Source organism: Harpegnathos saltator, unplaced genomic scaffold (assembly GCF_003227715.2).
Source record: "Harpegnathos saltator strain DR-91 unplaced genomic scaffold, Hsal_v8.6 scaffold163, whole genome shotgun sequence".
Taxonomy (NCBI): Eukaryota; Metazoa; Arthropoda; class Insecta; order Hymenoptera; family Formicidae; genus Harpegnathos; species Harpegnathos saltator.
Window position 1 is genome coordinate 54,324 of NW_020229943.1, and position 13,031 is coordinate 67,354.

Consider the following 13,031-nt stretch of genomic DNA (forward strand, 5'->3'; position numbering starts at 1 on the left):
AAAAGTGTCCCTTTTTTTCCCCCGTGGGCGCCACCTTGACGTGGTGGGGGGCTTGAAGGTTCCAATGACGTATAGAGCCGGCGATGTGACATGACGACTGTGCCGGCGGGGGCTTTGGCCCCTGGCAGGTTCTACCATGCCGGAGTGGTCTGTACAGAGGGGCCAGACTAAGAGCGTCCATAACACTCCTGGATGGGCAGCTGCCTCCAGGTTTTAATAGAGTCTGGAGGGTCTCATTCGTGGGGCCCAAAAGATCTTACAGCGCGGGCAGAACGGGCTCGTGAGCCGGGTGAAGGCAACCATTCTAGGGGAAGGAAAACTCTGATTGCAAACCCATACTTGTCAGGACGTATAACCTGACACAATTGCGAGGGGCCAGGGTGCTTCGGCACTCTGATACAGGGGACTCAGGCAACCCCGGCAGACCTTAGCCTATCACACCGTAACCCTAGGTCATGTCTCTGGGGCCGGGGTTCTTGCCTTAATTGGCCTGACCACGAGGCGGGTCCTCTATAAAATACCACGTTATCCTACGGTTGAGGCATGCCACGCCTAGGGATGAATGGCAGGTGCGTGACCTGTCGCTAGTGGTTCCTCACCTAGGGCACCTGACGAACCCCAGGGACATTTTAGCCTTACCCCGGGTAATGTGGGGGCTCTACCCGGGGTCGACGCCCCTTTCCTGCCACATTCGTGGGACGAAAAATGGACCTACATATTACAAAAAAGCAAAACCCTGAACCTTCGCGTTCTGAGCCCTTGGGCTCAAGGCTCCGTAGTGGCGGGCTTGATAGCCCGTCCGAGAGTCGACCACCCAGTACGGGTGATTTTTCAAAGGTGAGCGTGGGTGAAGAGCAGAAGGTGGAGGTCCACTTGGCAGGGGCCTCCTCCCCACCCCCGGGGAGTGTATGGCCGTGGGCCCTGGAAGGCTAGCCTCCAGGATGCCACAACTTGAGGGAAGACCACCGCCCTCGCCGGCACGTAGCCGGCTGTCCCCTCCCGACCGCGAGGGTGGGACAGTGAGCCTGCCAGATAGGAAGCAGGCGACCACCTATCGAGGGACTGACAAGTCTCTGGGGTCCGGGATCCCCACGGACCAGGGGACCCCGGTACTAGAGGCCAACAGGCCAGGTCCCCTCTCTTCAAAGAGAGGACCTGCCCCAGCGGGATGCCGGGGACCAAGAAAGGGACCTCCTCGGATGTGGGGAAGGGGAGCTAACGGGGGGACGGCAGCGTCGGGCCGGACGACTGGTAAGCCAGTCATCCTGTCCGACATTATTTTATCACAGGGCTCCAGAATCCCTGTAAGGATGAGGCGATGCACCGTCGCCCTGGAGGCGAGGGTGATGCATCCATCGACGATGAGGACAACCACCGAGGGAGACACTGCACTAGTCCAGGAGTCGCCCAGGGCGGTGAGGCCCAATAGGGCCTCCACGCTTAGGACAACAAGGGCGGCAGCGGCGGTTGTGGCATCACCTGTGGAGATGGAGGAGGACATCCCGAGGGACACAGGAAGGAAGAGCACCAGGGTGACAAACAACAACACCAGCAGTGGAGGGTCCTCGGTTGTTGAGGTGACTGCCCCTCCCCTGATCCCCCCAGCGAAAGCGTAGCAGGCCAGCCACGACATTCAAAGGGGTGGAGATTGCGGAGAGGAGGAAGAGAGAGGCGGAGGAAAAGAGGGAGAGAGAGCTATGCCGGCTGGAGACGGAGGCTCGTGACCTCCTCGACAGGGGGATCTTCAGATCCATGGCGGATACTTGCCCTGGCAAGGAGGTCTACTGAGACCCGGCCTGCACAGAGCTGCTGAGGGATGCGAGGGCGGCGGAGCTGGCCTCGGAGGTGGGCCGAGCTTTGGGCGCGGTACGAATAATCACCCGAAGGTTCAGGACCCTTAAGGGTACTTTCGTGGGTCTGATCAACCGCGCCATGGCCACATCCGAGGCGGCAATGGCCACCCTCATCGCGAGAGTAGCGGCGATGGAGGGGGAGGAGGGTGGGTCCTCCTCCGCCCTCCGGAAGGAGATGGAGGGGATGAGGGAGGAAAACCGGAGGATGAGGGCTGAAATGGGGCGGCAGGCTGAAGAGCTCAGAGCTTTGAAGGCTGCCGCCTTCAAAGCTCTGAGCTCAAGAGGGGGTAGTCCCTGTGGCCCTCAGCCTCAGGGACTACCCCCCTCTTCCCTCCAGCATTGATTCTAGGCGGAGAAGGACCTATGCAAATTCAACAGGGGGCTCCACGTCCACGGAGGAGGAGCTCAGGGATGCTAGGACCCTCGAGAGGAAGAGGAGAAAGAAGAGGACGACGGCCAGACTACCTCCACCTCCCTTCTCGGAGGAATTCGAAATGGAGGTAAGGAGTGGGGCCTCCCCCGGGGAGATCAAGTCGTTCAACGACAACCTCCGGAGGAGACTCCCCTCGCGACGTGGAAGCCGGCAGGGGTTAGGGAGGCTCTCGACGCCACCCTTAGTGTGCCGGGCTCCCCTCCCAGCGTCGGTGCGGGGGTGGACTACCTTAGGGTGGTCGCGGCCCGCATCGACGTCGAGGGGAGGGGTAGCTACGCGCCGGGGGCATCGGGAGTCCCTGTGCCAACGCCGGCTCCGAGGAGGAGGGAGGTGCCGAACCCCACAGAGATCCGGGCCCAGGATCAGCCACGGCGGGCGGAGTCGGGGCCCAAGAAGAAGGGGGAAGAGGCAAGAAGGAGGAAGAGGGAGAGCGAGAGGAGGAGACTGAAGAGAAAGAGGGAACAGGAGAGGGCGGCCGGGAGAGGAGGGAGCCTTCCCCTGAAGCCCCAGCTTGGGAAGTCAGGCGCCCAGGAACAATCCCAAGGAATGGGAGTTCCGGCGACGGCGTTGAGGGAGCGGGCCCGCCAACCTGTGGAGAAGGGGCTATCAGATGACCACACCCAAGGAGCCGGACAACAGCAGGAGACCTGAACGATGGTTACAAGGAGGGGGAAAAAGACCCAGGGAGAGGGATGATCGAGAAATCCTCCCTCCAAGGTAGGACCGGGGAAGGGGACGGCCAGACCGGGCGCACCGAAGCCGCCGAAGTCGGCAGCCATAACGGTGAGATGCTCCGATTGCCACTACCATGAACTTATGGCCGAAGCCAGGCGCCGTATAAAACCAAAGGACCTAGGAATCGATGGACCCTTAAGGATCCAAAGGGCCCTGAGCGGGGCCATGATGGTGGAGGTGCCTGGCCTCAAGGCCGGACCTTCCGCCGACCGGCTTGCGGGGGAACTCCGCAAGCTGGCGGCGGAAAAGGACCCCGATTTTCAGGTCCAGAGACCGGAGAAGGTTGCAGCGTTGCGACTCTTCGGCCTGGACCCGGGGCCTGGAATCGGGGCCGAAGAGGTAGCGGCCGCGGTAGACTGCGCTGGGGGATGCACTCCCGCGGAGATCTCCGCGGGAGGGATCAACGTCTCCCAGCGGGGCGTGGGGGCAATGGTGGTGCGGTGTCCGCTGGCGGTGGCCGCGAAGCGGGTCCCGGTAGGGTGGACCCGCGCCGGGGTGACGACGCTGCCGCCTCGCGCACAACTATGCTTCCGCTGCCTTGTTTGGGGGCATGTGCGCGAACGCTGCACCAGCACCGTCGACCGCAGCGGTCTATGCTACTGCTATGGTAGTCCCGACCTCCGCGCCAAAGGCTGCACGGCGGCTGCAAAATGCCCGGTCTGCGCCGAACTGGGGCGGCCCTCTGGCCATAAGGTCGGAGGGCTGGCCTGCAAACCCCCCCCCCAGAAGGAAGAGGAGGAGAGGGAAGGAGAAGGAGGAGGAAAAGCGAACCGGAAAGGGAGGGACTGATGCGGGGGATGTCCGAACCCCCGCGGAAGCCCCCCTGGACCGGGTGTTGCAGAAGGGGATGTCTGTCCCGACACCCCTCCGACGAGGGACGGTGTGGAGGGTGTCGGCCCCGACACCCTCCCAACGAGGGACCCACCCGAGATGACGCCACCGTCGAGGGACCAAGGGGAGGACGGCGAGGTAGCTTCCACCGTCCTCATGTCGCAGGAGTGGGGGACACAGTACGCGCGGGACACCTCCTCCTCCGACACCAGGATGGAGACCGCGCCCCTGGGACGCAAGAAGCGGACAGGGACGGAGGACAAGGAGGCAGAAGGATTCCGACGAGGACCCGGCCCCGAAAAGAAGGGAGAAGGTGAGGAGGGTTGCCTCGGGCGAAGAGGAACCCTCATCGACCCTAGGTGGGGAGTCGGCGGGAATGTCACCCCCGACTCCCCGAGTAGACACCCCCCATACTCCCGAGGGGTAGGGCGGGAACAGGTAGGGACCCCCCAAGCCTCTGTGCACTCAGAGGCACCTGCACAGGAAGCCACCGACATTAAGGTCAATACCCCCTCGGGGGAGACCGGGACGGCTCTGCCGTCCGAGGTCTCCCATGAGGGGGTGGACGTAGATAGCCCGGAGGAGGTGAACAAGGATTAGCCTTCACACCCCTCCGGGTACTACAGGCCAGGGTACTCGGCACCGGCACCCGGGCTCAAGACCTGTTTTGTAACAGGATCCTAGAGCTGGGTGCCGGACTGGGGGTGGCGACCGAGCCGCACTATGTGCTACATACCAGCAAGGGCTGGTTTGGCAGCAGTGACGGCTCGGTCGCCATGGTGGCAAACCCCGCGGCAGGGACACCTCCCTGTGTACTCAGGGCAAAGGGGTCCTCGTTTGTGGCGGTCGACTGCGGGCCCATCACGGTGGTGGGAGTGTATCTCCACCACCGTAAAAATAATAAAGGTCTGGGAGACCTCGCCCGCATTGAGAGGGTCCTCGACAGGATCGGGGATTTGGTACGGTGGTGCTATCCCCGACCCATCGTGATTGCCGGGAACTTCAACGCCCACTCGGAAGGATGGGGATATAGTCCCTGGCAAAGGGACTCCAGGGGTGAGGCTCTCATAGACTGGGCAGTGGGACTCGGCCTCTCGTTGATAAACGAGGGGTCCGCCATCACCTGTGTGCGGCTGAACGGGGAGTAAGTCTTCGATTTCACTTGGGCGATCCCTTCAGCCGCCCGGTTATTCCGGGAGTGGAAGGTGGAGGTGGAGGGCGAAACACTGTCGGATCACCGATACATAGTGTGGGCCCTCTACCTCCCCAGACCTCCACAGGTGCGGGCCCTCCGCTGCCCCGGGGAGGGGGACTTTCCCCTCCCCAAGAGATGGGCCCTCAGTCGATTCGATGCGGATAGGTTCAAGGCGGCCGTTCTCGTGGCCACCTAGCATTTTGATAAAGAGCCAGGTGAGTGGGCCCTCAGCCCCCAGGAAGGGGCTGAGGAACTAGTGGGTATGTTGGCACCGGCCTGCGACGCCTCGATGCACCAGGCTCACCCTCGCCGTCGCCGGGTCGCGTACTGGTGGACGGAAAAGATCTCGGACCTCCGCGACTCCGTCCATGCCAGAAGGCACCTGTGCCGGACCCGGGAAAGAGGCGAGGACGTCACGAGAGCGGTGGAGGCCTACCGGATTGCTCGGAAGGCCCTCCGTACCGCCATCGCCGAGGCAAAGCGAGAAGCCTGGGAGCAAATGACGAGCTCCCTGGACGACAACCCGTGGGGACGCCCGTACAAGAGGGTGATGGGCAAAGCCCGCCCTTGGGCGCCCTCGCCGACGGAGTCGTTGGACAGACGGGCCCTTGAAGGATTCCTCGACACCCTCTTTCCGAGGGTGGAGGGAGGCCCGCCCAGGATCCCCTCCCCCGAACTGGGGGAGGGGGACTAGAGCGAGGGCCTGGCTGTGGAACCAGAGGAGCTCGTCAAGGTCAGGAGAAAGCTCGGAGCCAAGGGGAAAACCCCCGGCCCCGACGGGATCCCTGGCCGAGCCTGGGCTCTCGCACTCGGCGAAGAGAGCCTATCCGCCGCCTTACGCGGGGTTTTAAGTGGGTGCCTTAAGGAGGGAGTATTCCCCCCGGCATGGAGGAAGGCCAAGTTGGTCCTCCTCCCCAAGGAGAGCAAGACACCCGAGAGCGCACCGGCCTACAGGCTGATTTGCTTGCTGGGCGAGGCGTGCAAGGTGCTAGAACGCATCATTGCCGACCGCCTCGTCCAGCACATGTCCTCGGAGGGGCCGGATCTCCACGACCGTCAATACGGTTTCAGGTCCGGTAGGTCAACGCTGGATGCCGTCCAGTACCTCCGGGACATGACGGTCGTGGAGAGAGGGGGCAGGGTGTTGGCGATGTCTCTCGACATCAAGAACGCCTTCAACACCCTGCCCTGGCCGGAGGTGGGGCGGGCCCTCGAGTACCACGGGGTGCCCGCCTACCTCCGGCGCATGTTGGCGGCCTACTTCGAGGGCAGAGACCTCGCCTTCAATAAAGAAGGCGGGGTTCTAGGTCGGCGCGCAATGGAGCGCGGTGTTCCGCAGGGGTCGGTGCTCTGCCCTCTGCTATGGAACATCGCGTTCGACCGGGTGCTGCGAACTCCTCTCCCCCCGGGCTGCCACTTCGTTTGCTACGCGGACGACACCTTAGTGGCAGCAGGGGGGAGGAGCTGGGGGAAGCTCGCCTCTGCGCAGAGGCTGTGGCATCGGTGGTGGGAACCATCGAGGGCCTGGGACTGAAGGTGGCGCCCCAAAAGACTGAAGCCGTGTTCTTTCACGACGGCAGTCGAGGGGCGCCACCCGAGACCCAGGTCCTAGTAGATGGCGTCCGCATCCGCGTCGGGCCGACGATTAAATATCTCGGCCTAATGTTGGACGGCCGGTGGGACTTTGGCCCGCACTTTAGGGATCTGGCCCCCAGGGTGCGCAACGCGGGACTGACAGTCGCTAGTCTCTAGCGCAGCCTTAGGGGTCTAGGATGGAGGGCTCGCCGCCTATACGCGACGGCCGTTCTGTCGATCGCATTATACGGGGCGCCAATTTGGGCGCCCCAGGTCAGCGCCTGCCGCGAGGGCCAACGAAGGCTGAGGCAGGCGCTGAGGCCAATGTTTATAAGGATGTCGAGATCAGAACGGTCTCGCACATGGCGGCGAGCACCCTGGCCGGCTTCCCTCCCGTGGAGCTCATTGCGGAGGAGCGCAGAGTCCTGTGTTGGAGGATAAAGGAGCTCGGCGAGGAGGGGGGCCTTAGGGCCAGGGATGTGCGGGCCTTAAAGTCTCAAGCCGTGGCCCGTACCCACGAGATGTGAGCGGTCAAATTGTCCGACTCACGGGGGTACGGGAGCCAGACGGCGGAGGCCGTCCGCCCCTGCCTGCCAGAATTGGCAGGCAGGAGGGGATGCGGATTGTCCTTTCATCTGATGCAGATACTGACGGGCCATGGATGTTTTGGCAAGTATCTGCACCAGATAGGAAAGGAGCCAACAAACAAGATGCCACCATTGCCCCGTGCTCATGGACACGGCGCTCCACACTCTAGCCGCTTGTCCGGCCTGGGAAAGGGAGCGCCGTGTCCTGGCCGGAGCCATGGGGTGGCGCGACGGGGACATCTCGCTCCCACGCATGGTGGCTTCCATGTGCAGGAGCGAGGAGGGATGGAAAGCGGCGGCCTCTTTCTGTAGGAGCGTAATGTCCAAGAAGGAGACCACCGAGAGGTAGCGCCGGCCACATACAATCCGTCGTCGTCGACGACGACGGGGCGGCCGGCAACTCAGAGGGGGGGACCATTTAGGCGGGTCTGAGGAGACACCGGCTGAGGAGGAAGAAGGAGCCCCGACTAGCGGGAGTCCAAGACCTCCTCGGCCGCCTCGGGCCCGACTCCGTCGGCAGTGGGGATCCAGCTCTTTTTCCACCTAGGAAGAAGATGGATCCCCTGGCCATGGACAGGATAGGTTAGGGGGGAGTGGTGCCCGTTTTGGGGCGGGCCCACTCCCCCAAAAACCCCACCTCCCCGACTTTAGGAGAGGGGGTAAGGGGTGAGGGCGGATGCCCCCTCACCCCATAGGCGACACCAGAAGGCCAACCGGTCGGTCCTAGACCGACCGGGACCGCACCCTGGATTCCCTTTGCGGAACAGGGCGCGGTAAAGGATGGCGGGGGGCTCGGCAACGAGCCTTGGGGCCGGGGGGTTGGGGGGGGAATACGGGAGTAGTTTCCCTGACTCCCCTCCACTCGGTCCGACAGGTAGGCATCCCGCAGAGGTTTTAGTCAGTAAGAGTCTGACATAACCCCCGACCCCCCCTAAAGGGGTCGGGGGTATCCATGATGGATTTCCCCTGCGTCACCAAAAAAATGGTTCTCTTATGCCAAATATCTTAGTGATCAATCAATAAAAATTTAGCAGATCCGACGCACATCGTGAAAAAACTTGGAAAAGTCAACTTTCAGTCGAAAATGTGAGCGCAGCATTGTGATATTTTTGAGGTTAGGAAGCTTCAAAACCGAAATGCGCGATTGTCAAACCTTCACTGTCGCTCATTGCTCGACGTAAACTACCAACGTTGCGATCACGTTGCTCGTGTTCGACTCGAATTCACGTGCTGTATAATATAATATATATAAAATAAATAAACTAGCAATATTTTATTTTTATTTCACCTCCTGTTCTACCAACCCGATATTCTTCTCTCTCTTGGTCTGTTCTTTTTAGCTGCACTACTGAACTGGTGCAATAAGTTAAAGTGAGAAAAAATATAGTTGTCTCATTCTAACTTATTGCACTAGTTCCGCAGTGCAGCTGAAAAGAATAGACCATCTTATTCCCTATCGCTCGCTCACTCGCACTCGCTGCTCTTTACTTCTTCAGCGCGCTCGTAACGCCTCTGGTGTCGGAAAAACGAGAAGCACAAATCCCCTCTCCTCGGCAGCCTAGCGTTTCTTTCTTACTTTCTTACTGAATCGTAATTTCTGTGATTCAGATTTTAATCTTAAAATATCTCCACTTAGAGACAACGTACACAAAAAGCACAAGAACACTTTTCTTCCTATTTTTAAGGCTGAATCGATTGGGACTAAAAAACATCGATCGGTTCAGCCATTCCTGAGATATGAATATCTCACCTCGTTTCAACTCGCAGTTTCGCGTAATAATAGGCACAGTGTGCCTCGCGCCGTTCGGGCGCAACGAAATTGCGCCTGAACTTGGCTCGAGGCACTACCGTGCCTCTTGATATCAAACTTTTGTAACAGATGTCTCAATGCTGCTGGCATTCTGCCGACATCATCTGATATTGCAGAATCTGTATTAATTTTGACATCAGTTTGTCATCAACTCCTGCAGCAGGCGTCTGGCAAAATCTGTTTCGGACAGATTTGGTTATTAGGGAATATCCTGTAAGATAATAAATATTTTTCATACAGTATTAAATAATCTCCAAAAACAATTACATCCGTGAAATTTTCTATCTGTGTGAAAAAAAATTTATAAAATATATTTGTTTCGTCGCTCTAAATGAGAAAACTCTTAGAACAATGTCATAGTTGTTCAGTGCACTACTCAATAAAAATATAATAATACCATGTATGCATGAAGAATATTTGTTAACTTACAGGATATTGTAATAAAAGCACGGAGGTTTTATTTCGTACTTCTAAAGCCAAGACTTATTAATGGCTAAAGACATATTAGAATTGATCTTGCCTTAATTGGTCGGATCAGTGATCGGTCTTGCCTTAACTGCCAAGCCTCATAACTCGGAAAGTACTCAATGAAATGTAACTTTGTTAGAGTGTTTTGGAAAGCTCTCGATATAAGCTACAAGAATATGTAATAAAAAATTATAATTTCTATTTGAAAAAACATTAATGACCTTGGCCTGATTTTGACAAGGTCACTTAAGGTCAAGTCCACATTTCCGTCATGTGTCGTCCTTCAAGCCAGGCAACTTTCATTCGAAAAATTTTTTAATAAAATCATCGGTAATGGAGCATGTCACTTTAGTTAGAAAAGTCTGGAAACGGTCAAATACCTCGAAAACGAAACATTAAAAAAAAAATTTCGAAATAAAATTGTAGGGTTTTAAAAGTTCTATTGAATGATCATATCCGGTTGACCTTGAGTGGAGGAGTCAAAGCGAGGTCAATGCCGACATGATTTTTTTTTATGGAATATCCCATTTTTTATCACACAGTGTTAAAGATGACAATGAGACGTTTCCAAAGCACAACTTGATGACCTATTTTTGTTGAGAATTGTCTGAGTTATGAGCTTTAGAATTACGGTGCCGCTAGCATTAGTATTATTCAGGATGTACCGCGTGGAGGTTGCATGGTCGGACTTTACAGTACCCCCCTGTGTGTATGTGTGTGTGTGTATGTCATCAGAGATAAGGACTATGCAGTAGTAGTGCGTCAATTTTTAACTGATACTTTTCCAAACCGATGGATAACAAGATTTGGAGAAATAGAGTGGCCCTCTAGATGACCAGATCTTTCTTTACTATGGACTACTTCTTATTGGGATATGTTAAAAACAATGTGTACGGAATGAAACCTGCTAACTTGGCAGACCTAAGGGAACGCATACTGCACCAAGTAAATCTTATTTCACCAGAAATGAGACGAAACGTTTCAAATGAATTTCATCTACGATAAAGTCATTGTCAAGTAGCAGACGGAAGACAATTTGAACATTTAATTCAATAAAAACCCGTCTACATACACACGCGCACGCGCACACATACATACACACACATAACAGAGAGGGTTTGGAGTCATTAAATACTGCGGTAGTGATGAACCCCGGAGCCCTTATTTTTGCTGATACATACACACGCACGCACACACACACACAGGGAGGGGGGGTGTAACGTTCGACCATGCAACCTCCACGCGGTACATCCTGGATAATATTAATATTGGCGACACCGTAAATTCTCAAGCTCATAACTCAGACAATTCTTAACAAAAATAGGTCATCAAGTAATGTTTTGGAAACATCTCGCTGTTATCTTTAACACTGTGTAATAAAGTTGGGTATTCCATTTAAAAAAATTATGTTGGCCTTGACCTGGCCTTGATCCCTTTACGCAAGGTCAGACGAATATCATTACTCAATAGGACTTTTAAAACCCTACAACTTTGGTTGAAAATATTTTTCTCAGAAATGTTTTATTTTCGAGATATTTGACCGTTTTTAGGCTTTTCTAATACCCTGTATATATGTATGAACAAATTTACTTTGCGTGCTGTCCCAACAACTAAAATATCAGTAGTAGGACAGTTGTATAAAGTAATGAATGCCATATTTCATCATGGATCGTGCATTGCAAGCGGTCATTACACAAGTATATATAGAGAAGGTAAATCTGATTGGATTGAAGCTGATGATACGCAAATAAAAAACACTGACCCAGAGGCGCTACAAATGTTTGTATTCTTTTCATGGCAAAAATTTAACACATTTATTAATAGTATCCAATATTTCAAAAAAATATGTTTTTAAAAGTTATTATTATTCAAGAAAAACCTAGCGACAAAAAATGTACGCAACATAAGTTTTTACATGTAAAATTTATTATAAAACTTACCTTTTTAAACAAAAAGGTAAAAAAAGGCGCCAAGTACAAGCGCAACACGTATTATGCTATTTTTAGAAATTTCAAATTCAAATTATTTTTTTTTAAGTATGTATGTGTACATAACATAAGTTTTTACAAGTCTCCCCCGTTTAAACAAAAAGGCGTCTAGTACAAATGCAACATGTATTGTGTAATTTTGGAAATTTCAAATTCAAATTTTTTTTTAAGGTATATATGTGTACATAACAGGTTTTTACAAGTAAAACTTAAAGATAATACATACGATTTTACAAGTAAAACTTATATAAAACTTACCTTTTTAAACAAAAAGGTAAAAAAAGGCGCTAAGTACAAGCGCAACACGTATTGTGTTATTTTTAGAAGTATGAAACTCAAATTATTTTTTTTATGTATATATATGTACATAACAGGTTTTTACAAGTCTCCCCCGTGGACGCCACCTTGTCGTGGTGAGAGAGCTAGCGTGCCCTAATGACGTACAGGGCTGTACCGGCGGGGGTTTCGACCCCTGGCAGGTTCTACCATGCCGGGGTGGCCTGTACGGAGGGACCAGACTAAGAGCGTCCATAACACTCTTGGAGGAGCAGCTGCCTTCAAGTTTTACATAAGGACTGAAGGACCGTATTCGTACGATCCAAAGGTCCATACAGCGCAGGCTCGTGAGCCGGGTGAAGGTAACCGGTCTAGGGGAAGGAAAACCCTGAATTCAAACCCGTAGTTGTGAGGCACGTACAACCCCATATTTTTGGGAGGGGCCAGGGTTTTTCGGCACCCTGGTACGGAGGATCCAGGCGAACCCCGGCAGACCCTAGTTTAGCACACCATAACCCTAGGTCATGTCTCTGGGGCCGGGCGTCTTGTCTTGGCCGGACCGCGAGGCGGGCCCTCTATAAAACACCACGTAATCTTACGGTTGAGGCATGCCATGCTTATGGAATGAATGGCAGATGCGTGACTTGTCGCTAGTGGTTCCTCACCCGTGGAACCTGGCGCACCACGGGGACAAGCTAGCCTTACCCCAGGTAATGCGGGGGCTCTATCCGGGGACGACGCCCCTTCCCTGCCGCACTCGTGGGACTCGAAATGGATCTCAAAAATAAAAAAAAACAAAACTCCGAGCTCTTGGGCTCAGAGCCTTCGGGCTCACGGCTCCGAAAGGACGGGTGTAGCAATTCGTCCCAGAGCCTACCACCCCCGATAAGGGGTGACTTGGCCTCCCCGTGGGTGCCACCTTGCCGTGGTGGGGAGGCTTGAAGGTCCCAATGATGTATAGAGCTGTGCCGGCGGGGGTTTCGACCCTTGGCAGGTTCTACCATGCCGGAATGGTCTGTACGGAGGGACTGGACCAAGAGCACCCGACCGGGCTGGTCGATCACCCTGGTCTATGACCAGACTGGTCATAAAGTGAGTGGGATGAGATTATCACCCCTGGAGGCATTGCACGCCGGTGCTCCGGCAGCCGAAAAGGGTGACCTCCTCAACACTCGCTTTGGGAAGGGGACCCCTCTCTCTAAGGCATTGCACGCCGGTGTTCCGGCAGCCGAAGAGAGAGGACTTCCTCCTTACCCACCCCGATCTGTCCGTTGTGTACG

At 55.0% G+C, this 13,031-nt stretch overlaps 1 protein-coding gene across 1 annotated transcript; it reads left to right on the forward strand.

Moving 5' to 3' along the window:
- The first annotated feature begins 2,070 nt into the window (after positions 1-2,070).
- Positions 2,071-5,000, forward strand: LOC112588148 (uncharacterized). Its single transcript, XM_025296948.1, has 6 exons — positions 2,071-2,140; positions 2,232-2,353; positions 3,004-3,628; positions 3,863-4,165; positions 4,322-4,437; positions 4,479-5,000. Exons 1-6 carry the CDS (start codon positions 2,071-2,073, stop codon positions 4,998-5,000), a joined length of 1,758 nt encoding a protein of 585 aa, XP_025152733.1.
- Positions 5,001-13,031: the final 8,031 nt, after the last annotated feature.

Coding starts and splice junctions, on each gene's coding strand:
- LOC112588148 (XM_025296948.1), top strand. CDS start 2,071: ATGGGGCGGCAGGCTGAAGAGCTCAGAGCTTTGAAGGCTGCCGCCTTC. Junction 3,629..3,862: donor CGGTCTATGCTACTGCTATG/GTAGTCCCGACC, acceptor CGGGTGTTGCAG/AAGGGGATGTCTGTCCCGAC. Junction 4,166..4,321: donor CCCCGAAAAGAAGGGAGAAG/GTGAGGAGGGTT, acceptor CTGTGCACTCAG/AGGCACCTGCACAGGAAGCC.